This window comes from Heterocephalus glaber, unplaced genomic scaffold, assembly GCF_053883595.1.
Source record: "Heterocephalus glaber isolate CG9 unplaced genomic scaffold, H.glaber_assembly_v1.0 deba00001461, whole genome shotgun sequence".
Taxonomy (NCBI): Eukaryota; Metazoa; Chordata; class Mammalia; order Rodentia; family Bathyergidae; genus Heterocephalus; species Heterocephalus glaber.
Window position 1 is genome coordinate 3,616,547 of NW_028258308.1, and position 27,898 is coordinate 3,644,444.

Here is a 27,898-nt window from a genome sequence, read left to right on the forward strand (position 1 = left end):
GGGTTTGATTTAACATTTTAATATGAAAACTCAGATCAGCTCAGCAGACCACACTTTTATTTTTAGTCCTCCATCTAGACTAAAAGTACACTCAATCTTTCATCTTTGCTTCCTTCTACAGATCTACTGGTTTAAAGATGGGAAGCAGATCTCTCCCAAGAGCGATCACTACATCATTCAAAGAGATCTTGACGGGACCTGCTCGCTCCACACCGCAGCCTCCACCCTAGATGACGACGGGAATTTCACAATCATGGCTGCCAACCCTCAGGTGAAGAAGGGTGGAGGGCTAGGCTCTTGTGTGTGGTGCTTGCAGGCATCTGAGTGCACAGAGGAATTATTTAATTAAAAGGTGAAGTTGCACTTCTTTCACTTAGGAAGCTATTTTTCCAAATTCTTCATCCATCTTTGTTTCCAGAGGATAGAAAAAAAATCTATCCTGTTAAATTTTTTATTAATTACCTTTCCCATATGTTTTGTGAACATTTATTTACTCCATCAGGCATTTTTCTGTGGGAATGATTCCTGTGCAGATGTGCATTCCTCCCACAGATATTTAGGGCCTCCTCTGTATGTGTTTCTGGTGAAGGTTATGGAATGGTGGGGTTGGGCAGGACAGTCCTGAGGTAGACAGTAAGCCAGGGAACAGGTAATAAATCACATAATTCTAGGTAGGATTACATTCTGTGAAGAAAGTAAGGAAGAAAGGATATGGAGTGGCATGTATAGGTTATAGTAGAAAAACTAAAAATGAAATTAGGTATTTAAGAAATGTATACAAACATTTTTGGAATTAGTGGCCCAGAATTAAGACAATAGAATTCCACCCTCACCAGGATAATTATAATTTTGGTAGCGTCAATCAATGCATAACATTCATCTGCATCAAACACGATTGGGGGGGATTGTTTGTTTGTGATGGGGTCCCACAATGTGGCCCAGGCTAGACTCGAACTCCTGGGCTCAAGTGATCCTCCTGCTTCAGCCTCCAGAAAAGCTATGACTATAGGCATGCAATATTATGCCTGGTTCAAAATGTTTTGTCTTGTATTTGTCCTTAGATTTAGGATAAAAAAATAACTGCCTTCATAGACTTTGAGAGAAGGCTGCTACGTATGATGTTCCCAGTTGAAACTCACGCATTCTTTTTTATTTCATCTCTTATATGTTTTAGGCATTGTGCTGGTTTCAGGGTATACAACAGTGAATAAGAAGTGATCTTGTGCCTTAAGAGCTCAGTGTGTAACTTGGGTAATTTTACTAAGTCTGTGGAAGCTGTCTAAGTCATATACTTCTTTTTTTAAAAAGCTAAGGTTGACAATTCTATAACTAATGAAGATTGTCCAGAAGTCATCTTTTTAAAACCTCTGGACCTATTTATATTAGTCCGTACTTCATTATTTCTTTCACAGAAAATATTGTGTTAGAAAATGATATAATAAAGTTGTTAAAAGAAAATTATAATTGTAACAAAGCATATAAGCTTTTAAAAGTTTGTACAAGGTTTATCTTATTTTAATACTCCATTGTCAAATAAACATTTTTCTGCAGTAATATTAATAGAATGAAACTCAGATTATCCAGGTAATCACATCATGACAAGGACACAGCACACCCTTTACTGTCAGTAAAACATTTCCATATTAATGTACCTTCTTGAGGTTGTAATTTTGTAATCAATAAATACATGATCATTGCCTGGAAATTAGTCAAAGCTCTATTATAAAGTTGCATTTTATGCTTATGTCTATATTTGATGTAATTGATGGAGAGAAAAAGTAATTGCTTTTATTTACTTACTACATTTTCAACATGTTTCTTTAACTATTAACAAATTGCAACTTTCAGTTTTCTGCCTGCTAAAAAAAATGATGGGCTGGGTGTGGTGGCACAAGCCTATAATCTGCTCTCAGGAGACTAATGCAGGAAGACTGAGTTCCAGCCCAGCCTGAGCAACTGAGTGAGACCCTGTCTCCAAATGAAAAATAAAAAGGGCCAGGGATGCAGCTCGGTGGTAGAGCACTTGACTAGCATGTACAAAGCCTTGAGTTTGATGCCCAGTACCACAAAAAAAGTGGAGAATACAACAAAATCCAGTAATTTTTGTTGAGTCTTTTTTTCTTTTCCCCTGACAAAGCTGAGCTTTATTATGAGGATAGAATTGTCTGTGTTCCTTAAGTACTTGCCAGAACTGGATTCCTGCTGTTAATTTCAAGGCATTTTTTCCTAGCATGTTTTAAATTGTTATTGGAATAAACCACTTTGCAGAACAAAAGAACATGTACATAAAACTGCAATTATGAGTCTGCTTTTCTTCTTCAAATCATACTTATGTATTTGTACATACAGGAAAATTCTAAAGGAGGAAGAAGTCAGGGCTCATAGCCAATGGCAGCAAGTAAAGTTTAAGATGTCAGGCCAGCCTCAAGGGTCAATACTGACTGACCACTTAAACTCTTCTGACAAACTATCCTGGAGTCACTAGATAAAGGAGGCCTATTAAAGATCTCCTTTGAATCAGTCCACATTGTGTGTGTAATAATGTCACATTGTACTCACATTCAATTGTAATGTGCCAATTAAAATAAAAATAAATTTAAAGTAAATGTACTCGTACCCAAATCTCTGTGTATGAGCCCCCCTCCCCACCAAAAGAAGATGCCTTTGTAAAAACAGGAAAAGAAGGATGAGAAGGAAATTTTTTTTAAAAAGAAAGAAATGACACAGAACATGAGCTCTGAATCAGGCAGATACACGTTGACATTCCAGTTCTGCCACTCACTACCTATATGACCTGCCTGTTTCCTTGTCTAGAAAATGGAAACAATATGGATTTAAAGAGGACATGTAAAAAACACTCGGCTTATTTAGCACACCGTATGCTTTCAGTAAATGCTCATCACTGGTGTTACTCTAATTTACAGACACTGATTTCCTCATCTCAGAACAGACGTGACCTGTGGGAACAAGCTGTGAAGTATCAGTTCTGTTCCTAGGTATTCCACTCCCACAGTACTGTTAGCGTAAGCAAGTCCCTTTGGGGTGGAATTTCTACCTACCGTGTGGCTGGTGTGTGGTCCTCTGACCTCCTGGCTTTTCCCTTTTATCACCCCCATGGGAAGGGAGTTAGGCAGCAGATGTGGCTGTGCCACGACTGCCACAGCTGCCAGCTTGGGTGGAGCAAACTGTGAGCTGGAGAACGGGCCACACCCACAGCATAGCTGACACCGGCCACACAAGAAACTGAGGAGCTGCTCTCTGCTCCCAGCACCCTCAAGGCCAAGAGAAGGCCCGGGAGAAGTGGTCACTGCACTCACTCCAGGCCCCAGGAATTCTGCCTTACCAGATCTCAGGGTAAACCCCTGGGTTAGCTCTCTTTAGTTTCTGCCCGTTATCCTTTAGGGAAAAGAGAAAAGCATAAGAACCAGACCGGTTTACATGAGGGAGCCCAAGCCCAGCCCTCCCATCTCACCTGTGATTTAAGTAAACCGTAATCAAATTGTGGAGGGTCTACGGGGAAGAGCAGAGGATTCAAACTCCCAGGGTCACAGTATCCGTCACAGCAGTTCCTAATGCCTAGAATTTCAAGTCTTTACACTCAGCATTTTAATTAAGAGCTTGTGCTAAGAGTCTCCTTTCTTATCTAAATAACCAAAAGGGGAAACTCATGCAAAGAGGCTGAGGAAACCCTTAGAAGTGGACATTTGTGTAGCTGTGTATACCCACGGAAATGGCCGTGATATTCATGCTATTTAATAGCTGTTTGTTCCAAGTTTTTGATCATGTTGCATTGTTGATTTTTAATTTCAAGAGTAAAACTCCTTTATCCATGGGGTCCTCAGTGACAGGTATGTCCAAACATGCCAGATGTAGGATTTGTGAGTCATCATCTAGAGTTAGCTTCAACATTACCACTCAGTTGTAAAAATGGCATTTAAACCAGGACAAATGGCGTGCCATTTTTCCACCTAACCTTTGGCATAAATTATTTGTGCCTGTAGGAATGTCATTAAAGAAATGTTTGACATGGCCATAATGTCAACCCTATAACATGTTATTATATATTGAAGTATTTTGTTATTCTTGGTATTTGTGAATTAAAGCATGAGTTAAAAGGAGGTCATAAGCAGGCATTTAAAATAAAAAAAGTTAAATCCCAAGATATATTAATCCCAAAAGCATAAAGTATAGTTGACCAAAAACTGAAGTGGGTTCTATATGTTTGATGTCTTTCAGTTACATTAAACTTTTTCAAATTTTAAAAGTATTTGGTTTTGAAAGGGAGACAACTCCATCTATTTTCTCTAATACAATGTAGCCTACATAGTGTGAAATGAGCAAGGGCAAAAGGAAAAGGCTGGAGTGGAAAAATTAGTTCAGTAATAAAACACAGAAGGCAGAGCTTTCCTAAGCAGAGAAAAGTAATTACGGACAGCAGCCAAGAGAAGGGTGAGAACCAAGGAAGGAGGAAAACCCTGAAGTTCACCAGAATATTTCGTAGAATATATTTTTCCACCTGGCTTAATCTTTTGGGAAAAAGAAACACATTAGATATTGTTGATCACATCCAGATTCTCCTCTGGATAGAAACCACTGCTCCAGACATATACTGGACTATGGATCATACTGAGTGCGTCCAGCTCAATTCATTAGAGACCAGAGTTGTTACATAGTTTAGCAAAATAATGAGTGATTGTGTACTCTTTCACTAAACATAATGCCAAAATGAGGATCACAAAAAGTTGATTTTAGTCTGTAATCCTATCTTTCAGACACAACTAAATCTAAACGCAAATGTTTTACTTTGCTTTGTTGTGTTGCTAAGTTACTTTGTATTGCATTTGGATTTCGTTATGCAGATTGATCTTTCTTCAAATTGCATTATGTATACAAATGTCAAGCTTTATAAAGACCTGTGTGCCACAAGTTAAACTCAAACTATGAAATATAAATGTTATTTTGTATTATATGAATAATAGGCTTTGCACAAAGCATCAAATAATCTTTACGAGCTGGCTGTTTAATATAGAGTCACTTTAACAGTTCAAACCTCTTATTTGTGCTATTGCTTTAAACTATGGATCTGTTCAGAATAGAAAAGTAGCAGGGCTAAGTTAAATGTAGAAAAACTAATTTGTTGATTATGTTTTGTTTGTGTTGATTGTGTTAAGTGATCTCCTGGCTCACTTAAGCTTCACTTTAAACACGGACATACATTATTACTTTATTGTTAGTAAAGCATATAAAAATCGCAAAGTTAGAAGCCAATACAGCAGCAATAATGTATATCAAGAGCCTACTGACTGTGATGATTACTAGGATTAACTGGCATATTAGTATGATTAAAATCATTTAGTGCTAATTCTGTATGGTCATTCTCCTAAATAAGATGTTCAGACTTAAAAATATGAACACTGAAGACATCTTCAAAACTGCTTCACTGAATTCTAGATTTTTTTGTCAAATAAAAATGTCAAAATTCTATAACTTTTAGTTTGGATGCTTTTTAAATGCTCCTGATTATGTACTGGTTAGTAATATATTTAGCCAGTAACAATATTAATCAAACTACTAATGCATTCTGTCGTTATGTTCAGGAGTGAAGGCTGGTGTAGAAGATAGATTACAAATGGGTAACATTCATTTTTCTTAAATTTGGAAGGTTAAAGAGATAGTTTGTATCAATATTTGTTTGTATGGTTCTGAGCTGTAACAATGAAAACCTTAAAAACAGTAGAAATGAGTCATCTCTCCATAGTAGTGTGCCACAATCTGTATACCCTGTTTTCGTTTGTTTTAGTTTTGTTTTGTTTGAGAAAGCAGAAGGCAGGGTATAATCTCAGCATAGGCAGGTGGTTAAAGTAGAGCATCTCCCATCTTGGGCCTCCAGTGGCAGCCATCACATAACCGAAGGGAATATGACTGTGCTTAGCAGAAGTTAAAAAGGTGAATCTACTTTCCATTTATTCTGCACTTCCACATGGAGTATTTTGTTTAAGGAATTCGAAGTGTTTGCCAAGAGCTCGGCATGAGCGAATCTGTGTCATATGGCCTGAGCTTCAGATAAAATTAATCTAATTTAGGCCAGGGATTTAGCTCAGTGGTTTTGCCGCCTGCTGCGCAAGCGCGAGGGCCTGAGTTCAATCCCTGGTACAAAAAAAAAAAAAAAAAAAAAAAAAAATTTAATCTAATTTAGAAATAATTCTCTTACATAATGTTGTATTTATTTTTCCTTGGAAAGTTCAGAGACATTGATATTTTTAAATGTGATCTCAACGGTAAATATTGTTAATGCTGGTGACCATTAGCTATCTAGTATAAGTCTAGTATAAGATTAAATTGATTTCTTTGGTACCACCTCTATCTGGTAACTCGAAATTCTTCTCTGCTCTGCATAACTTTCCTGTAAAATCCCCTTTTCTGAGTCTAGCCATAAAGAAATCTGAGCTTCGGGAGACCTGGAAAGTGCCCCTGACTGAATTCCTGCCCTTTATTAAGTCCTGCTATGCGGTGTTTTGATACGATGTCCTACTATGTTCCCTCTACCTGTCCTCACCTCCTATTACCTCAACCAACTCTCAGTTGGGAAAAAGTTTTTCAAAACACACTCCAAAGTAGTGTTCTCATCCACACTTCTTCTACCTTGGTCACCTGCAATGAAAATAGAAGCCAATCACAGAATTTTATTTTGAATTAAGTGCATACAAGGGCTGTTCATCAATCCTGAATTCATAAAGTCTAATCATTACTTGTATATCTGCTCATTTTTCCTCTTTTTATGTTACTTTTTGGCCAGCATTAGAATTTAGAAGTACATCTTCTCATCCTCTTGGAAGAGAAGATGAAAAATGGAGAAAATCTGTTTTGCTACTTCGGTAGTAATAGTGAAGAAAAAAATTAAAATAAGGAGCTGAAACAAAAAGCCAGAGCAAGGATGGGTGTCTTGTCCATGTCATTTGGGTTCCCTAAGTATTGTTTGTCTGTTCATACTGGCAAATTTTGAATAGGTAAATTTAAGAGTAACTTCATTAGCTAGACCCTTGCCACATGACCACATATTTTAGTATTTAACTGCTTCTGGTTTTTAAATTTCACATATGTTCATTTCATGAGAACATGGTGTCATTTAGTCGTGATGTTCCCTTTGTCATCCCATGTATACATTTCTTACATAATGCTAATTTTGTCACGCAGGGATCCCTTAATATACTGGGGAAGGGATATCACTAACATTTAATAAATATATTACTAAAAACATCTAACAGAAAATTAAAATCACCTAGTTTTGATTCAGAATTGACTAAATGCTCCTGATTATATACTGGTTAGTAATATATTTAGCCAGTAACATAATATTAATCAAACTAATCATGCCTAATAGTTGACTTTGGAAATAGAATCATCACAAGAGAATTGTCCTCCTGCTATATTTTACAAATCAACCTCATACTGTAGGAGACCTTAGCAGACTGCAATTAACTCAATGAGAAGTATCATTTTAAGTACCATCCTAAATAGAACAGGACAGCTCATTTCTCTCATTCAGAGAAAGATGTTTTCACCTGACTTCTTTAAGTAAATACAGTTTTACTGAGAAAATTAACTCTGAGAAGCTCTTCTCTGAGAAGGGTGGATTTTATTACTAATGGTACACTGATTTGTTATGAAAGTCTTACAGAGTAGGAAAACAGACGCGATGGTGCTTATCAGTTCTGCACAGCAAGTAATTTCTTTTTCTAATATCTCTGACAGGGCCGTGTCAGTTGTACTGGACGGCTAATGGTACAGGCTGTCAACCAAAGAGGTCGCAGTCCACGCTCTCCCTCAGGCCATCCGCATGTCAGAAGGTATTTCAGATGTTCCTTCCATAAATGTTACTACTTATTTACTTATCACTATAAATTCACTGCTACTAGATTCATAGTATGATCATAAATATAAACATAAGTCGAAGACAGTATAAATACAAACTTTAAAGTGTGTGTTCTTTACCTATCCCCTTTGCGGTTTAGAAAATGCAAGGGAACGGACATTTGCTAATATGTAATATGTGCTGAGCCCGTTCAGATGTATTATCTAGTTTAAGTAAAACACATTTGACATACAAAAAAATCAAGACTTGGCACCTTTAGATGGCACATGAACATGATAACACTAGTAAATGGTACACAAATATTCAAAATCATACTTCTCTAACCAACAGACCGTTACAACTATTGCCACTAGATTCCTTAAAATCAGCTAGTTTGTTAATGTATACTTTCAAGTCACATAGTTCAGAACATAAGACCATTAGACCATAAATCTTGTAGGTAAGAGTTTTTGCATCTTAAATGCTCAAACTAGTATCTACTAACTGTAGAGTGTTTCCTTTCCTAGTAGCCAAAAGTCTATGAAAGAGTGATGACAGAATAATGGCAGGCAGGGAGAGAGGATGTTATGTCTTAGTAACATATTTGCACTTCAAAAAAAAAAAAGAATATGAAACCAGTCTGTCAACCTGGGTTCCTATTTAGGTATTTTACAGACAGTGCACCCTGAAATAGTCCTGATTGTTACCTACAGGCCACAGATGCACACTGCCTTTATTGAAGAGAAACACGGGCTCATAGAGGATAAACATAAAAATTGAGTAAGCATTAAACAGTGTGTCTGTACTACCTCATGTGACTAGATCCGAAGAGGCCCTAGGATGACAGGCACCTGAGTGTGTGCAGATTTAATTCTAAACGTATTGTGGCAATATCTGTTCACTAGATCCTAGACCTCTATCCCTGGCTATAAACACAGCATATTTAGTGTTAGCTCCATTGTCTTGCATTAGTCTTTTCTACTTTTCCTATGGTCTTCACTACATTTACGCTTTTCCGTATGTCAGTGAGTCCTACAATGCATTTTTGTCATAATCTAGACCTGCATTTGGAGAAAAGTAAACTATATTAAAACTCTGATAATTATTAAATATACCAATCTTTTATTTGTTCCATTTGTTCTCGTTAAGTGTCTTTAAATCTGTCTCCTGATGATTACTGACACAATTTGTATTCAACATTTTACTCATTTCTTCAGTCTTCCCTGCTGTTACATTAAATTGGATTCCTCGGGCAGCATGCTTAAAAATAAAAGAAATGCACAAAATCTGAGAGATTTCTACAATCTTATTTTAAAGCAAAAAACAATGCCTTTAAGCATGTGGATAACTAATGCAAAAAGAAACTTGCCTAAAAATGTAATTTGTTTTATTATGAAAATAAATTTTGTTCAAAATACATTAAATTTTTATAAAATAAAACTACCTCCCTACATAATTAAAATTGCAGTGGAAAGTTAATAGTAATTTCTCTTAAAAAATAATTGGTGATAAACAAATGAGCAAAAAGCTGGTTCTACTTCTGAAATAAGGCTTTAATATATTTAGGAAAAAACTATACTTATATATAGTAAACCTCCCTGTTCCATTTCCCCCTTTGTGATTTATATTAGTTTGCACTTAGCAGACTACTATATTTATCATACACTTCGAAATTAAACAAGAGTTTGCTTTTCTGATTTTTTTGTGTAAACCTTGGGGGCAGGTATCTGATAAGGAAATTGTATTTATTACCCCCTTGACTAAAAGCCTGGAAGTGACTACTGCCTGTCTGTATTTTCATCTACCTATCATGTCCTGTTTCAAGGCCTCGCTCTAGGTCAAGGGACAGTGCAGATGAAAATGAACCGATTCAAGAGCGATTCTTCAGACCTCACTTCTTGCAGGCTCCTGGAGACCTGACTGTCCAAGAAGGAAAACTCTGCAGGATGGACTGCAAAGTAAGAGTTATTACTGCCTGCAAAATTATTGCCTCACCTCTCCCCTCATGCCATTTCACTATATATCCTTTTGGGGAAATTATATGTAAAATAGATGATTCCAGCTCAGCAGAGAAAAGTATGCTATTTTTCATCATGCTTTTTTTTTTTTTACTATTAAATATGTTTTTATTCCAAATCCTCCATATTCGTACTCTAGAAAGTCATTTGTAATGTTTCAGTTTGTTGAGTGTGATGAATCTCCCTATGTCCTAATCAGTAGGCAGTCTTTATTCTTTTTACATACAAGTGCTGCATCTATAAGTGACATCTGTCTTTTCCCTTTTTTACCATAGGGCTCCTTAACTTAGTGTCTTTGGGTATGCAGGCTCTGTTAGGCATGTGGACATTGAAATTATATACAAAATTTTATGTGAGTTCAACAGTTTCTCAGAGAAATTGGAGATAAAAAAATGTTTGTGGAGTATTGCTCTGAAGGGGGTTTTTTGCTTGTTTTTCTGTGTGTTCTTTTGTTTGTTTTTTGCCCTATTACTGATTTTAAAGTTTAGCTCTTAAATATGAAGTTTTAAAAAATAATTTGGGCTCCCTCTGCTGGTTCTCTCTGGGATTGCAGAAGACAAATCCACATAGAGAGGATGTAGGCATTTGCTTTTTCAAAAAGTAAATCTGCGGTTCTAGGAACATATAGAAAGTATTCTTTAAAATATTTTATTTTCAAACATAGTTCATTTTGCAATATAAATAACAAGTTGAGCTTCAGTTAGGTATTTACTTCTTTGTTTAGCCTCTAATTAAAAATTCATTCATGAGAACTACCATGTATAATCCAGAAACCCCACTGCTAGGTATTAATCCAAAGGAACTGAAATCAGTGTGGCAGAGATATCTACACTCCTTGTTCCTAGCAACATTATTCAAATAACATAGGTGTCCACCAACATATGAATGGATAAAGAAAATATATGTACAGTGGAATACTATTTTGCCTTTAGAAAGATATCCAGTCATTTGTGACAACATGGATGACACTGGAAGACATTATGTTAAATGAAATAACCTAGGCATACAAAGGCAAATACTGCATGATGTCACTTTAGAAAATTGAACTCATAAAATCAGAGAATAGAATGGTAGTTACCGAGGGCTAAAGGGAAGGGACCCGGGAAGATGTTCATCAAAGAATATGAAAATTCAGTTAAACAGGAGGAAGAAGTTCAAGAGATTTCTTGTATAATATGATAGTACAGTTAATAACTATATATCTGAAAGCCGCTAAGAGAGCAGATTTGTGTTCTTACCACAAAAATTATAAGCATGCGAGGTAATACATGTGTTAATTAGCTCAATTTGTCCTTTCTGTAATGTATACAAATTTCAAAACATCATGTTGTACAAAATATAAATAACATCAGTCACTTAATTTTTGAAAAATAAATTTTAAAAACATTTAAATAAAGACCATTCATAAACACCATTTACAACTGGGCAACATTTTTATTTTAGATAGATTAGTTGATGATACCAAGATTATTATTAATTTCACATATAAAAATGGAATTGTGATTATGCAAGAAAATCAATATTTTTTGAACTACTACAGAAAGTCTGGATTTATTTCAAAATAAAAAACTACGGAGCTGTGGGTTTAGCTCAGGCTGTGGAATGCATGCCCAGTATGCATGATGCTCTGGGTTCAACCCCCCCCAGTACCACCAAAAAAAAGTAAACATTTAAAATAAAAATTATGATAGTGGATCTAAATGATAGATGTAAAGAGATTGGCCATACTGTTATATCTATTTTTGATCATATTTAAGACAGAAATCATAATAATTTATTTCAATGCACAAAGACGTAAATGTTCTTCAACACCCTGCCTTTAAAAAAGTACTGGGAACTGGGGCCAGGATTTAGCTCTGGTTCTGCTGTCTGCCTCGCAAGCACAGGTTCGATCCCTGGTACCAAAAACAAAAAACAAAAAGTACTGGGAACAAAAGTAATCTCTACTTGATTTCACTATGATAAAGAAAATGTGAACATCTTGCCACACGAACAGGTAGGCTGCTCCCTGCTTCAGAGAAAAAGTTCCCAATATATTTAATCTTTGAGAAAGAAAAGTCTTGAAGCAACAGCTTTTTCCTCAAAAAGTATCCTCCCCACCCCCCAGCCCATGAGTAAATTCCCAGACACTGTTTTTCACTTGGTACTAAGTCTTAGGGACTTTACTCCTCTAGTAAAAAATGCGTTCTTTTCTTCCCTACTTGTGTGTGTACCAGAAGCACAGATGTGTTCAAATTGTGACTAGCTTTTAACGCCCTTCAGCTCCTAAGATCATGCTTTCTGTACTTATTCACCACCATTTTCCTTTGCTGAAGATGAGTAGCTTTACCCACTTGGACAGATCCATGGTGGATTGGGTGGTTTGAGAGTACCCAGTTTTGGGGCAACTCACCTACTACATGAAGCTATGGCCTCAGTCAGGAGACAGACGTCCCTCCGTATCCAGGATCTAACCTAGCTGAGTGGGAATAATCATTGCTGCTTTATTTCTAAACTTGGGAGAGACCTGTAGCATAGCCCAGATATCTGTTCCATCTTCCTCTGTACCACTTCTGATGACAGGAGGCCTGGGGATGGCAAGTGGACAAAAAGGGTAACACAGAGCCTAGGCACCTAGCAAACCACACTGCCCACATGCTACTTGTTTCCAAATTCTCTTCATCCTCTTAACCCATTATTTAAGTGTACTTTTTTCTATTCTGTACACTTTGCTATGTGTGTGAGAGGCATCTTGTAGTTAATAAAAGGGAATAAATATCATACAACAGCATGGAATTTGTAAGTTCTCAGGCTGATTTGGGCAAAGCTGGTCCTTGAAAGGAATTGTTTTGTAGTCTCATAGACATCTTTGTGTATAATTTCCCACCAGTAAAACTGTAGGAAGAAGAGGTAAAAAGACCTTATCAGGGTTTTCCTCCTATTCAGAAATCAAAAGGAACACTGTAAAAAGCTGGCAGATGGCAACCATCCCTAGCCTTCATAGTATAATGTGTAATTTGCAATTAAATGTGCTTTTATCTGTTATCTGGACAGCACAACTGTCATGCTCTCAAGATTTTATGATGTTTCAATTGTGATGCTAATTTGTTGAGATGGCTTTCTGGGCAATTTTGTATTGCTATTGTTATTCACTTTCAAGGATTATAAAATAATAATAGCTCTGTGTGCTGATGGATGCATTAACTAATGTCTCCATAGCAATGGCCACTCCTTGAAGAGAGGCTTTACAGTACATAAATGCAGCTGAGTGTTATTGTTATTATGGTTGAACATTTTTTTCCAAATTGCTGAGAGGTTGGTGCTGACATCCCAGGAATTTTTATAGTCCTGGGTGAGGTGAAGGGATGACAGAAATATTTTGAATCCCCGTTTCACTTGTCCTTAGGTTGTTCTGTATGATATGTTCCAAAGTGAACCTGCGAGTGCTGAGGAAACCATGGGATGGTTTTGAACAAAAGAGTAACATGAGCTGATTCTAAAAACTATCTCTTGTGCCACCAGAGGAGGAATTTATGCTGGTTTCTTAGCAATCGGTGATTTCTCTTGATTTTAACAGAGAATTTTATATATATTTCCTTTCTGGTTTAGGTCAGTGGGTTACCAACCCCAGATCTAAGCTGGCAACTAGATGGAAAGCCAATACGCCCCGACAGTGCTCACAAGATGCTCGTCCGTGAAAATGGGGTGCACTCTCTGATCATAGAGCCAGTCATGTCCCGGGACGCTGGCATCTACACGTGTATAGCCACCAACCGAGCCGGACAGAACTCTTTCAGCCTGGAGCTTGTGGTTGCTGGTAGGCTCCTTAGTGAATCCTTTCTCTCTGCCTCAGTGAATGTCAGGTTACATGTGTAAACTAACTGTGCATTATTTAATTAATATGGAAAATAAATCACTGCTGACAAAACAGATTAGATCATCAAAATCGCCAATGAGGACAAATTATAAGGCTTAGCAAATCAGAAGTATTAATTTTTCTTATTTCAGTGTAGCCACTCTATTTATCCTTCCTTTCTCCGACTAACCCTCAGGAAAGGACTTTAGCAGCTTTTTCAGGTTCTGTGGATTCTAATGTATGTGATGGCCCTCAGTATTTACAGGGAAATATAACAGCAGCATACCTCTAATTACTACACAACGTGCTTATACAGAAAGTTCACTTGCAGACCTAGTTTTTAACAGAATGTGCAATGGTTTCACAATTCAGAATTTTAAAACATTGTCATCTATACCCACTGTCATACTCAAATTCAGATATGCTTTTTAATTGATTCCACTGTAGGTAAATGTTGTAAGTCATTTTTATCAGCGGTGTTGTACAGTCTTATTCTTTGAGAAGTCTAAAAGGAAAATACATTCATGGAAAGATTTATACCATCCTTAAGAGTTAGACATTAGTAGAAATTCTGATTATCTGCTCTCTTTTTTAAAGGAGTATAACAAAATGTTTATTTCTTATGCCTCTATTTATTACAGTGTTTCCTATACATTATCTCACGGTCACAAGTTCCCTATGACATAAACAGAGCAAATCTCTGACTTTCCCAAGGTCTCATTTCATAAGCTGAGGATTAGATTCAGAACATTCTGTTGGCCCTTCGTGCTCTTCCCAATGTGCTGTGAGCCACTGAACTTTTCTAAGAAATAGAGTGGCACTAAAAATAAAACCCAGAAGGTCCTGGCTGAAATCCTGGATGACGATTCTCAGAATGGCACCACGGTATTTTTTCACACAAAAATATGTAAATATGTGGGCTGTGATGCGAGTTCAGCCACGCTTTTAAATTATGTGCAAAGCACTCTATATTCTTACACACTAGGACTGGTTTCATTCATTCTTCTAATCTCAGACTATTTTGAGTATATTAAGTGTACATTTTGATCATATGTCCTTCATGGCGGAGACTTGAGGGTCCAAGAGACACAGACATCTCAGCCTGCTTCAGCACTTGTCAGAAGATGGCAGTGCATGCTAATAGGAACCAAGGTCTCTGGTAACAGTTCCAATCCCAGGTCATGTCTACTTTACTGTCAGTACAACCCTTACCAGATAAACCTCAGCATCTCAATTTCTCCATATGAAAATGGGGACCATAATGCATCACAGCATTTTTATTAAAAATTCAGTCATAAAAATTATATGATGTCCAGCATAACCAGAACCTTGCATAACAATGCTCCAAAATGATACATTGTATTCTTAATGGCAAGCTGTTATGATAAGGCTTATACTTTAAGTTCTTTTCAAAACTGAGACCCACAAAGAATATGAAGTGACCTTCTGTCCTCACTTTCCCCCCAAATAGCCTAGGTCAGGTAATCATGTAAAATTCAACACAAATATAACCCTCTACATTAATTATTCAAGGTCTTAGAGAGTCCTTTAGGCATCTAAAAATTTCAGGTAGAATTTTTATCCTTTCTCCTAGCTGCTTTATTGTGATATTTGTGTCAGTACAGATGAGTCAGTAGGTGGTAGAGAAAGACATGTGTTCTCAAATTCATTGTTGGTAGCTCAGAAGAAAATAATTAAACCTTATTCTCTAAAATTGTTTCTACCACCAACCCAAGAAAAGTTTTCACTGGATGGTAATATTCAGTGTTTAAAAAATCAGTTCTAAACAGTAGTTTTCTTATTGGCTTCTTCCTATAAGGTAAAAATAAAGCTGCCTTTTTATAGCTCCCTTCAAATACAATAGGAAGTAGGAAGATATTTCTCTGGCAAATGGGAAGGGACTAAGAGATGTTGGGAGGGGGAAGATAGGGAAGGGAAGGGAATATAAAAGAATTAATGTGTCATGTACATGTAGCAGCTACCCACAATGAATGTACTCACTATGTACTGCAAACACGTACTAATAAAAAAAAAGAATACAAATTAGAATCTTCAACTTATAGGATTTACATTCCTAGTTTACAGGTGACTAAATTTAATGAAGTTTAAAGCTGTCAAACTTAGATGAAGATGCTTCTTCTGTATTTCTCCCCCCTTTAAATCCTGTTTTATGTCTTACTTAAGCCAGGGGTTTTAAACCTTCAAAATCTTTAAAACAAGCATTGCTCATTGCAGTGAGGGAATCTAAGCGGATCAAATTCCTAGAAATACTTGTCCTTCTCGGCATCACTAGATGGCGGTAGTGGGTGAGGACTGTGAGTACATGGTAATATAATTAGTAGAGAAGCCATCACAGATATTAGCAAGGACTTCAGAGTCTCCCGCAGCCTGTCAGACAGGCCTTCTGTGCAGCAGATGGCCAGCGGACCATGTGGGCCAATCAGACTTGAATTAATTGAGGAAATAAATGAATGGAATGAGCCATATGAACCTTTGCTTGGTAATAGAATAATTTGGAGAGGAATCTAGCTTCTTACCACCTGAAGTGAAGAAGGGTATTATAAAAGAACTATTCAAGCAATATTTCTAAAGCCTTCTGAATTCCTTTTATACGGCACTGACAGATGATATCCTTTTGTATATCATTGGTAAATAATTCATCTTATGTTTTCTCAGCTAAGGAAGCACACAAACCCCCTGTGTTCATTGAGAAGCTCCAAAACACAGGCGTTGCTGATGGGTACCCAGTGCGCCTGGAATGCCGTGTCTCGGGAGTACCACCGCCTCAGATATTCTGGAAGAAAGAAAATGAGTCACTCACACACAGCACTGACCGAGTGAGGTAAGCTTACATAATGACTTAACTTCATCCAAAACTACTCAGTCCCAAGGATATGTAAAAAAAGACACATTTTATGTGGTGTGTAAATCAGTGTGCCTAAAAGCCAGGCTACTGAGGCTATCAAAGATAAAAATCACTTGTGACCCAAATACAGGTTTGAGTTTAGAAAGACACTACATTGGTATGTAATGAAGCACATCCTGACTTAACTTAGCAATGACTTTGAAATGTTCACATCAAAAAGAAAAGATGAATTCATGTGCCTCCGTGGTGATGGACTATTCAGTGGTTTTTTGAGGCAGATCAACTAGAAATTAAGAGCCCAGATTTATTCAACCTCTTGAGGTCTGCTCTTCTCCCCCATTAACTTTAATGGAGCTAGCAGCCTCTCCAGAATAAATATGACCCTATTATCTGCTACTTGCACAATTCTGTTTCTAATGACCTAATTAAAAATGATGTTTCATGTCCAAAGCCATGTTTTAAAAATTTAGAGCCCTAATGACTTTATCCTTTTCTCCAGCATGCACCAGGATAACCATGGCTATATCTGCCTGCTTATTCAGGGAGCTACAAAAGAAGATGCTGGATGGTACACTGTGTCAGCCAAGAATGAAGCAGGGATTGTGTCCTGTACTGCCAGGCTGGATGTTTACAGTGAGTGCCATCTCCTCACATTTACTCGCTGAATTATGAAAAATTAGACATCTCAATAGCAAATCACATTACTCTTATCTAATCTTATAAACGATAGCATTTTATTTACCAAAAAACTCATGTTCTTTTTCTCTTTCTATTTATAGTTTCTCGACATTAATAGTGAAACTCCACCAGGAGAACAAATAGCCAAGTATCATTCAGGAGCTCCTAATTCTTAGCAAGATATGCATGTTGATTCTCTTACATTGGCTAGTCATTTGTGGCTTCCTTACTCAAGCATCCTTGGGAGTTAACAGTAGACAGAGGCATAAATGTTTTTCACATTTTCTTATCACTGTGTTCTGCAAATGACTATCTTTTAACATTTCTTATTATATTACAATCCTGTCATAGTATCCTATTGCACTTTGAGTGTGTGTACTGTTGATACTAGAATGTGTATCTTTGTGGCTTGCTGCTTTTCTCATTAATGTATCTTAAGCATCTCAGCAATAGATTTGTGTTTGTGTATGTATATTTTTGTCCATTCATCCTATTTTTTAATGTTCCTACTGAATTTCTAAACTAGTAAAGTAGCATTATCTGATCCATTGACATAGGAAAATCTACTACAAAATGATTAAGAACAGATTTCAAATTTTACCTCTTTCTGAAGAAATGATATCTTTGAGAGGTTCTTCAGTAATGAACAGCCTCAACCCTCCCTACTGCCCAATTCTTTTCAATTTATTAATGCTAAAACATCCATCCAGAATTCCTAGCTACTATAATTACTGAAGAAAAAAATGTTTTTAAAAGAGAATTAGGAAGCTTATCAGCTATTTCAAAAGATTCACAGTGCTGCATGCAATATGGCTTTAAAGATGAACAACAGTTGATCTTTATTACCCCACTCTTGACAATCCCACTACCCTGTAGACAGTAAATCTGTAACATGAGTAAAATGCAAAAGTAGCCCTAAATTTTCTGTCTATACCATGGATGTCTTCAGCCCTTCATAAAGAATATGTACCTGGTATCTATCAAAAGACAGTCTGTGTTTACTTAAAACATCTAGGGATTTCCAAGTATATGTTGTTAACAATCTTAAATTACTCTCTTTCCTTTGCAGCCCAGTGGCATCAGCAACCACAGACCACCAAGCCAAAGAAAGTGCGGCCCTCAGCCAGTCGCTATGCAGCACTTTCGGACCAGGGACTAGACATCAAAGCAGCGTTCCAACCAGAAGCAAACCCGTCTCACCTGGCACTGAATACAGGCTTGGTAGAAAGCGAGGACTTGTAATCCAGTATTCTTGTTAAAGCTGGAACACCGAAACAACCATTGCCTTGACCAACAAATTTCTCTGTCACATTATGTAAAAGGCAGAAATATACTTTGACTTATAAGAAATAAAAACCACCAAAATAATATTTTTCTTACTTGTTATACCAAACTTAGAGTTTAAGTAGGTGATGCTTATAGAGATGTACACATTGCACACAATTTACATTTATTGTCCAATTTAAAACTTTTGGAATTGCTGTGATTAAAGTGGTCTGAAATGCCAAAAGGTTAAAGGAAATCAATGGTAACTACAATTTACATTAACTACAAGTGCCTTTAAACACAAGCTATAGGTGCTATGTAGCACAACAGTATGAAATGTTTAATATGATACTACTAGGATTCTAAAGTGCAGTGTATTCAGACAGCTACAATGAATCAAGTGCAATATTTAAGGATGAAAAAGGAAGAGAAAATGAAAAAGAAATCCAAGTAAATGCCTTGTCTTTGCAAATTGTTTTATATTAAATCATAAGGAAATACTTGCCTTAAATCTTATTAATATCAAGTTTTCTAACAAGGGTAATACCTTAGTTCTTAATCTTTTTTTTTGTGCATATTTTCTTTTCACGCTGCCTTGATAGGAAGCTTATTTACAAACCATATTAAAAGGCTAATTTAAATATAAATAATATAAAGTTTTCCAAATAAAGCAGAAATATATTACAGTCCATTCCACAAAAGCTAACCAAACCTCCCAGATGACCAAGGTATACAGTATTTGGAGGAAATAGGTTTGGAATGAGTAGGGAGGAGAATGAAGGAAAACTCTACCAGCACAATTATATTGTATTCATTTAGATAAAAGTAGAAAGGGCAGGAGAGGTGGCAAAGACCAGGATTTTCTTTGGTTTTCTTGAAAATTAATCTTAAAATGTAGGTTGAAAAAAAACACTGCCATTTAGAAGTCAAGAAATCTAAGGTCAGCTAGAAGTGTGGAACACATGTGCTATGGAGATTTCAGTGTATCTGGAGTTTGTGTGGTATCTGAAGATTTTAGATGTGTAGAGCAAGTTGAAAATGGGTAGAGACTGCAAGAGTGGCATAAATGAGAGACTGCCTGTAGGAGCTAGTCTACTTGAGAGAAATAGTCTTGAAGAGAGGCAAAAACAGGTCTGTGCTATAATGTATTTTTTCCATTGGCACTAAGATACAGAGAGTGGGAAAGAGTTCACTTCCCTACTGCCATGAAACATTGTCTTAAGAAGGTGCTAGGTTCTGAGTAGTTTCTAAGGCATCTCTGCAAAGACCACTTTTTGAATGCATATGATTCTGCATGAGCTAGAATGAAATGATTCTGACCAGACTTGATGGTTTTAAGTCGGAACCAATAAAATTTTTCAGTGAGAAAAAATAATTTGGCCTAATAGTAGAAAACATGAGGCTTTAATGGTACTTTACTATGAAAAGAAAACACTGTATCCCTTATGCAAAACACGTATCTTTCATTATTTATAATAAAAGTGTTGAACTTTCTTAGCTCAGTTACTCGATTCATACATAGTATTTTAAAAATTTTATATCTGTATACCACCCCATGTATTTCATATTACTGCTTCACATGTACAGCTTTCTACTTCTTCATAAGGACACCAAGTTTTAAATGATTAATGACAACGGGTGGCAGATGTTCTATGCAGTGTGGTGTAGGTTTCTTTGACCACACTTACATGCATTGCTAATGTGGAGTTGAAAAGAACATCCAGTCTCATGTAGTGTAGAATTATGGCTTATGTCATAGCTAACTTGCCAAATTTTTCTGAATGTGACTTTTTTTGCTAATTTGCTGGGTTGGGGATTAACTAGCATTATTTTGCCACCTTTTATGTTGTATTTATAAAAAAAAGTACTATCATACTACTTTGGATTGTTGTGCTGGTGTAATATGGATTTAACATCAATAAATATTTAACAAATAATAGTTGTAATTTTGTGAAGCAAAACATTCAGTTGTTTTAGTTTTTATTACTCATGTAATAAATTAGCAAAAACTTAGAGGTTTCAGATAACACTTTTAGAGTTCTGTGTGTCAGAAGTTTGGGCATGACATGGCGAGGTTCTCTACTTATAATATTGAAGTCACTATGTCAGCTGGGCTCCATTCTTTGGGGGGTTTTTTGGTTTTGTTTTGTTTTTTGGTACCAGAGATCAAACTCGGGACCTTGCACATGTGAAGCAGGGGTGGTGCCACTGAGCTAAATCCTCAGCCCTGGGCTCCATTCTTGGTGGGAACTCAAGATTCTCCTTTAAGCTTGTGGTTGTGACAAAATTTAGTTCCTTGCTGCTATAGAATAGCATTTGTTGGCGGCCTCATTTGGTGCTCTGAGCTCTTAGGAACCACTTGTTCCTTGTCATGTAGCACGCTCCATCTTCACAGCCAGCAATGAGAATCTCCCTCAAGGCAGACCCCTCTCACTTTGACTCTCTTTTGTCAAAGGCTCAATCCCTTTTCAAGACATACCCCATGGGGGCTGGGGATTTAGCTCAGTGGTTTCGCCGCCTGCTGTGCAAGCGCAAGGACCCAAGTTCGATCCCTAGTACCAAAAAAAAAAAAAAAAAAAGACATACCCCATTAAGTCAGGCACACTCAGATTATCTCCCTCCTCTAAAGTCACCCAATTTGGGACCTTATTTGTGTCCTTCAAAGTATCACCTGGATTCATGTTTGGTTAACTAAGAAAAGGTGTTCAATAGTGATGTGCATATTGAGTGCCATCTTAGAATTTTGCTTACCACATCAGTTTATCATATGTAAACACGTAAATACAAGTATTTATCAAAGATGTGGCTTACAAGGGTACATAATATACACAAGAAGATATAAATTAAAAATGAATAAAGAAAATGATAATAGCATTAACAGAACAAGGAGTTCAGCTATACACGTGCATAATTTCTAGATAATTACAACAGATGGCCAATACATTTGCCCCTACAATTTCCTGCTACAGGAAAAATAATAGGAAGCATAAGGGATAAAAAAAAGCTGGTCACTTACATAATTCACAGCCTCCATAAAATGAAAACGTTTGCTCTTTTACATAGCTATATGATGAACTTGGAGGATACATTTGAATTAGACCAGAATTGTGCATTTCACACTGTCTCCTATATTCTATGTATGACTTCTTCCTCGCTATGAAGTTTACAAGATCCATTATATATTTAATGCTAAACTTATCCTTGATTTTCCCTTCTATGGACATAAATAAAATATAATAATCACCTTGGCTTACTCAGTAGCTAGATGCTAATATAATGAAAAGTTTGATTCCTTTAAATTATGGAAATATGAATTCTGTAGTATAGTGATGAAGAACCAAATCTTGGAGTTGGACAACTAGGATTTGGATCTTAGCTCCTGACCATATGTGGTCTATGTGAGTCACGAGTAAGTTGTTTCACCTCCCTAGCCAAGTTGTCTTATTTGAAAATGGAGGTTGCTGTGAAGATTACAGGAGATAACAATGTATACAAAACCTAACTTGGTACCTGGAGCTAAGAGCGTAATAAATGTCAGCATATTATTTTAATACAGTTTGAAAACTAAAATAGTTGGTAAACTTATGTCAGTTATAAAATGTACACAACCAATAAAACTGGATGAATGGTAAAATTTGTGAACCTAGATGGAAACAATTTCCCTCACTTATGAAGCATCAAAACATGATGGTACAGAAGTACCTTCAGCTGTCAGAGTAGAAATCATAAATATTCCAAATATCACAAAATACCATTTATACTCTGCACTGCTTTAAATTTATGGCAGTTATTAAAGTTACCAATAGATGTTGTGATTTGGAAACGTGTATTATGTCATAAATCTGGATTTTTAGAATACTTTGATAATTAAGATAAATTGTTTCTTATATATGTGTTTAACATTTTCAGAAGGGATCCGTATGATTCATACAGTGTCAAGAGAGTATATGATATGAAATATTAAGAACCATGCCCACAGAAATTCTAATATGTAGAAAAGGATAATGGGAAGAATATCCACTTAAGCACTATATATGAAAAATTTTAGAAAAACCTTAATTATTCATTCATAGGAGAAGAAATAAACTATGACTTTCTCATACAATGGAACATTACTATTCAGAGATAAAGAACTGTATTTACATCTGTGAATATGGATAAATATAAATATTTGGTGACAAAAGGAAGTTACAAAAGGATACATATAGAATGGGTTTATTTACGTAAGCCAGTTATACCAATTTTAAAAATATACATGGAAATAACATCATTTTCAGAAAGTGGTTTCTCTGGAATGGATGAAGAATAAAAGGGTCTGCAGAAAAGCCTATAATATGGGGATCTGAAATGAATAGACACTTCTCAGATGAAGAAGTACAAATGGCAAATAAATGTATGAAAAAATGTTCAACATCACTTGTCATCCAAGAGATGCAAATTAAAACAACCCCAAGATTCCATCTCTTTGCAGAAAGAATGGCTGCTATCAAGAAATCAACCAACAACAAATGCTGGTGGGGCTGTGGGGAAAAAGGAATCCTCCACTGTTGGTGGGAGTGCAGACTGGTATAACCACTGTGGAAATCAGTGTGGAGATGCCTCAAAAAACGAGGATTAGAGGTCCCATTTGACCCAGCTATTCCCCTTCTGGGTATCTTCCCAAAAGAATTAGAAGCATCATACCACAGTGACATATGTGCACCCATGTTTATAGCAACAGAGTTTATAATAGCTAAATTTTGAAAACAACCCAAATGCTCATCAACCAATGAATAAAAAGGATATGGGGTTTTTGGGGGGTTTGTTTTTTTTTTTACAATGGAGTACTACTCAGCTATAAAGGATAAACCTGAGACATTTATGGCTAAATGGGTGCACCTTGAGACTTTACTCCTAAGGCAAATAAATCGGGCATACGTCTCATTGTCTCTGTGGTGTGAGAAAGTGAATGGGTATATAAGGACCAAAATGTATAATACATAATGTGAAATAGGAAGAAATTGTTCAAAAGGAAAAGGGAACTGGGAAGGGGGGAGGAGGAAAAGAAAAAAATGAGAAAAGAAGGATAAAATGGAAACAAAGCTTTGTAAATAAGAAGGAGGGTGTTAAAGAGAGGGGAGGGGATTGAAAGAAAAAGAGGAATCAAAATATATCATGTACAGGTACAAATTCCCTATGATGAATATGATTGTTATGTATATTTAAATTGTACCAATAAAATTAGTTTTTTTTTAAAAAGCCCATAGTGTGGGCGGGGTACATAGAGGTAGAGCAGTTGCCTATCGTGTGCAAGGTTCGATCTTCAGCACGTCAATACCATGAAAAGAAAAAAAAAGCCTGTATTAAAAAAGGAGTTATATGAAATATGGAAAAAATGTTAACACCTATCAATATGGATAAGTGCAAATATTTTCAATATATTTTCTCCATATCTGAAATATTTCATGAAAATTTTTTTAGTATTTAAAAATTTAAATGCAGTGATACTTTGGTTCATGAATTTAATTTTTCCTATGATTTTAGAAAAGATAGCCACATTTGTATTTGGTGGGAAAGATGGCCGTAGTCATGTTCATCATCCGATGCAGAGTTTGCAAACAAAAACAAAATTTTGCCCAATGCTTCTGTTTGCGAATCAAACTGTTTTCAAACAAAAGTGTTTGTGAACCAAGGTACCACTATGATTAGTTGAAGGTTTATGCTACGAAGCAAGTGCAAGTCATTTAAAAATGATTAAGTATAGGGAAGGGTGGAGGAATGAAGGGCACACAGATAATGGGGAAAAAATAAGAACTAAGATACATCATGTACAGGTACAAGCACCCAATGATAAATGTAAACATATTGTATACCTAAAATGTACCAATAAAAGAATTTAAGAAAAATAAATAAATAAAAAAAAATAAAAGTGATGAAGTCACTCAACAGAAAGACAAATGCTGGATGATTCCATTTACATAAGGTATCGAAAATAGTCAAGCTCTAAGAAGCAAAAAGTAGAATGGTGGTGTCAAGGGCCGAAGGAGGAGTAAATATTCATTGGCTATAGAGTTTCAGTAAAGGAAGACAAAAAAGGTCTAAAGATATGCAATCCAATGTGCACACACAGAGTACTGTACCATACACATACAAGTTTGTTATGAAGCTGGAGTTCATGTCATGTTTACCACAATTTTTTTAAAAAACTGGGTAGAGTCTCACATAGGCAGGCTGAGAAGTTTGTACTTTGTCATAGGCAATAAAAAGCTACTGAACATTTTTGCATGGTTGCTTGATACAGAAAAACTTACAGAGATTACTCTGGCAGGTCTATGATAGATGAGAGGAGGGGAGACGAAACATGAAGAGATGAACGAGAAGACAGTTGCAATCATTCAAGGCCAGAAAGGGATTCTGAAAAGAGGAAAACAGAAAATGAAGTATGCAGGAAGGACTTGCATATGGAAAAGCATAAGGACTTGGAAGTATCTGGTCACAGAGGGTAAGAGAAGGGATAAAGTTAAAATGCACCAGGAGGTTCAACCCTCAGTAGACAGGATGATACCATCACACATATTCAAATTTATAAATTCTACCATAACAATATTTTCTAAAGTGTGTTCTAGGGAATGTTGGTTCCTACAATGGATCCCACACAGAAAAAGGATTCTGTGACCACACACTATATGTCTTCTCTTGGTAATTAAATATACACATCAATACATTAAACAGTATTATGTCTTGCAGTAAATTGTTTAATCTGGCATGTCTTAAATTTTACTGACCAAAGGGTATGATTTTAAAGAAGCATCTCATGAAAGCCTTTTTATCCTGTCCTCATTTAAGACAAACAATATCCTAGACAACAAACTTGAAAAAGTGTTGTCAAACAGAACAATTTTCCCTACAAATTTCCCATTCTCAGGCTATAACTCTCACACCTCTTAATATCATAAATACCAATACATGATTTCCACTGTTTCTATCCCTGCAGGAAAGTTACTATGTACATGTGAAGAGGAAAAGAGCTGACGTGTAATGTGGGCATCAGATGGGTTGCTAAATCACTGTTACTTAGGGATTCAAGTTATGCTTTGTCAAACCTGCAAAGCAAAATACATCACAAATCTTCCAAACATCTTTTGAACAGTCCTCTCAAAGGTGTAAATGCCGTAAATATTTGGGATCATATGCTACAGATGACAATCCAAACTTTAAAGTTAAGAGTGAAATTACTTAGAAGTCTAGGGTCCAAAGCCTGAGGAATCCTTTCCCATTTCACAACTGTGAAGGGTAAGGTTGTCCTATGTGAAAGTGTAGCTGTTGATTGATCTTCAAGCCAGTTGGAAGTCCTCTAAATAATTTCTGAATATTCCCACCTCAGTCAGAAGTGTAACAACAGTTGTTTTTACAAGGAGGTATACTTATGGCATAACTTTTCAGATACTCAGATAATGCTTTAATTACTGAATATGGTGAAGTGGCTCACTAATGTGGAAATATAAGAAAAATTATGAAGCCATACTTCTGCATAGGCTATATGCAAGAAGAAAACAACTTACAGGGCAAAAGGAATGACATCTGCTTGAAGGAGTCACACATAAATTAACTACAGTGTAATTCAGAATAAACTCCTCTAGTTGATTGAAATGGATATAAGTGTTGACTAAAATTTGGCTAATATAGTACTATACATTCTTACCTTTGATATGCGAAATAAGAAAAAAATGTGTCAAGAGGAAAATGTTCTGTTCGTAATAAAATCTCCTACTCATAAGTTTCTGGTACATGACATTCTTTTAACATCTATTTTATCATGTTTAACAAATACAAAAAGATATAAAGTCTAATGCAAAGCACAACCAGTTATCATCTCCAAACTCAAGAAATAAAGCATTCTGAATACAGCTGAAGCTCCTTGCAAACTCAAGCCTGATTTCATTCCTCTCTCCTTATAGAGGCAAACATTACCCTCTATAAGGTGTGTTTCATTCCCATGCATTTTTATACATGTATCCCAAAATATGGGATATAATATGGGTTTGTTGGGATGTCACCCCATTTTGAGCCCGAGTATCTGGTACATGAAATTCTTATATTCAGATAATGCCCATTATCCATTCCTAAACTATAAGAATTTCAGCTCTAGTATTCAAGCTATTAAATCACTCCTGTGAGGACAATTTGAAAAAGAAGAGTGAAATGAAAGCCTGAGTAGAAATAAAGATTTTGGCAATGCAGCCTTGTGAAACATAAGGAAACTTGAGAAAAGAATTAAACCTTAGAATCACAGGAAGATTTCAAAGAAGTTGGAAAGTGGTTGACAGCCATGTGTCAGTCCTCTGCTCCACCTGCTGGGCTCCTGCATGCAGTTATCTGTGATAGAACAATGGCTATCCATAGCCCCGTACACTAGAAGGGGGTTTCAGAAAGTATGGCTCAGTCACTGAGCAGTTTCAGAAGGTCACCAATAACATTTTCTATCACAAGTATCAAAGTATGCATAAAGTCAACTTTAAGTCATGACATCAGAGAAAACCTGGCCATGTAAGTGAGGGACTAAACAACTATCACTAAATGTCTCTAAGAATGCATCACCATTTCACAAAAATCACACTGAAAGTACTTTGCCCTCCTTATTCTTGTATTGTACATCAAAAGATTCAACCAACCATGGACTGGAATACTTGGGAGGGAAACTGTACTAAACATGTGCAGATTTTTCTTATTATTCTTTAAATGATATAGTATAACAATAGTTTACATATCATTTACATTGTTAGGTATTATAAGTAATCTAGAAATGATTAATTTAAATTATACAAGTGGATTGTGTAGTAATATGTAAATACTATGCCATGTTATATAAAGGACTTGAGTATCCAGAGATTTTAGTACCCACAGGGGTCCTGGAACTAATTCCCCATAGATACTAATTGGTAACTGTGCTGAGCAGAGAAACTAATAAAAGATTTTGAGCAATGAGAGGCTAATAAACACTTTTCATACTTTTTAAAGATAAAATGTAATATTTCCTTTTGAAAAAGTGGCTGCTTTTAGAAAACACAATATTTATAGGTCCTTCATGAATTCACTCTCAATCTTAGTATCCAATCTTATTTTTCCAATAAGATCACAAACTCAACTACAAGATAGCTGAATAATGAATTTGGACCATATGTATGTTTTTACAAACTGTAATTCTTCAAAACAAAAGAGAACTTAAGAATTGCATGGGGAAAATGAGTCAAGAGATAATTCTGTGTTTATAAAATAAAGAACTGGACAAGATGATGTTTAATGCCACCCTGTCTCTAAAGTGCAATGGAATTTATATGTAGTCTTACTCTCATAAATGGAGGTGATCAACAAATAAAACCAGAAATATCCATTATAAACCTGTG

The 27,898-nt window shown here is 36.1% G+C and overlaps 2 protein-coding genes across 13 annotated transcripts in view; one reads left to right on the top strand and one right to left on the bottom strand.

The window, feature by feature from the left end:
• The window catches only part of Palld (palladin, cytoskeletal associated protein), a 403,828-nt gene extending 383,376 nt beyond the window's left edge, over positions 1-20,452 (top strand). For 11 of the 12 annotated variants that reach the window (XM_004852917.4, XM_021264916.2, XM_013075180.3 and 8 more), the window contains 7 exons: positions 122-271; positions 7,753-7,847; positions 9,678-9,810; positions 13,459-13,666; positions 16,382-16,547; positions 17,071-17,204; positions 18,319-20,452. In XM_004852917.4, coding sequence (XP_004852974.2) covers positions 122-271; positions 7,753-7,847; positions 9,678-9,810; positions 13,459-13,666; positions 16,382-16,547; positions 17,071-17,204; positions 18,319-18,491 — 1,059 coding nt within the window. In that variant the 3' untranslated portion in view covers positions 18,492-20,452. Of the gene's footprint in view, positions 1-121; positions 272-7,752; positions 7,848-9,677; positions 9,811-13,458; positions 13,667-16,381; positions 16,548-17,070; positions 17,205-17,350; positions 17,398-18,318 lie in introns of all 12 variants that reach the window. The other variant, XM_087216935.1, reaches the window with a different exon arrangement.
• Cbr4 (carbonyl reductase 4) overlaps positions 14,109-27,898 on the bottom strand; it is a 49,621-nt gene continuing 35,831 nt past the window's right edge. The window contains exons 6-7 of the transcript XR_015453408.1: positions 24,806-24,908; positions 14,109-16,499 (exon numbers count right to left, since the gene is read on the bottom strand). The gene's annotated coding sequence lies outside the window, so the exon portion shown is untranslated. The remainder of the gene's footprint in view (positions 16,500-24,805; positions 24,909-27,898) is intronic.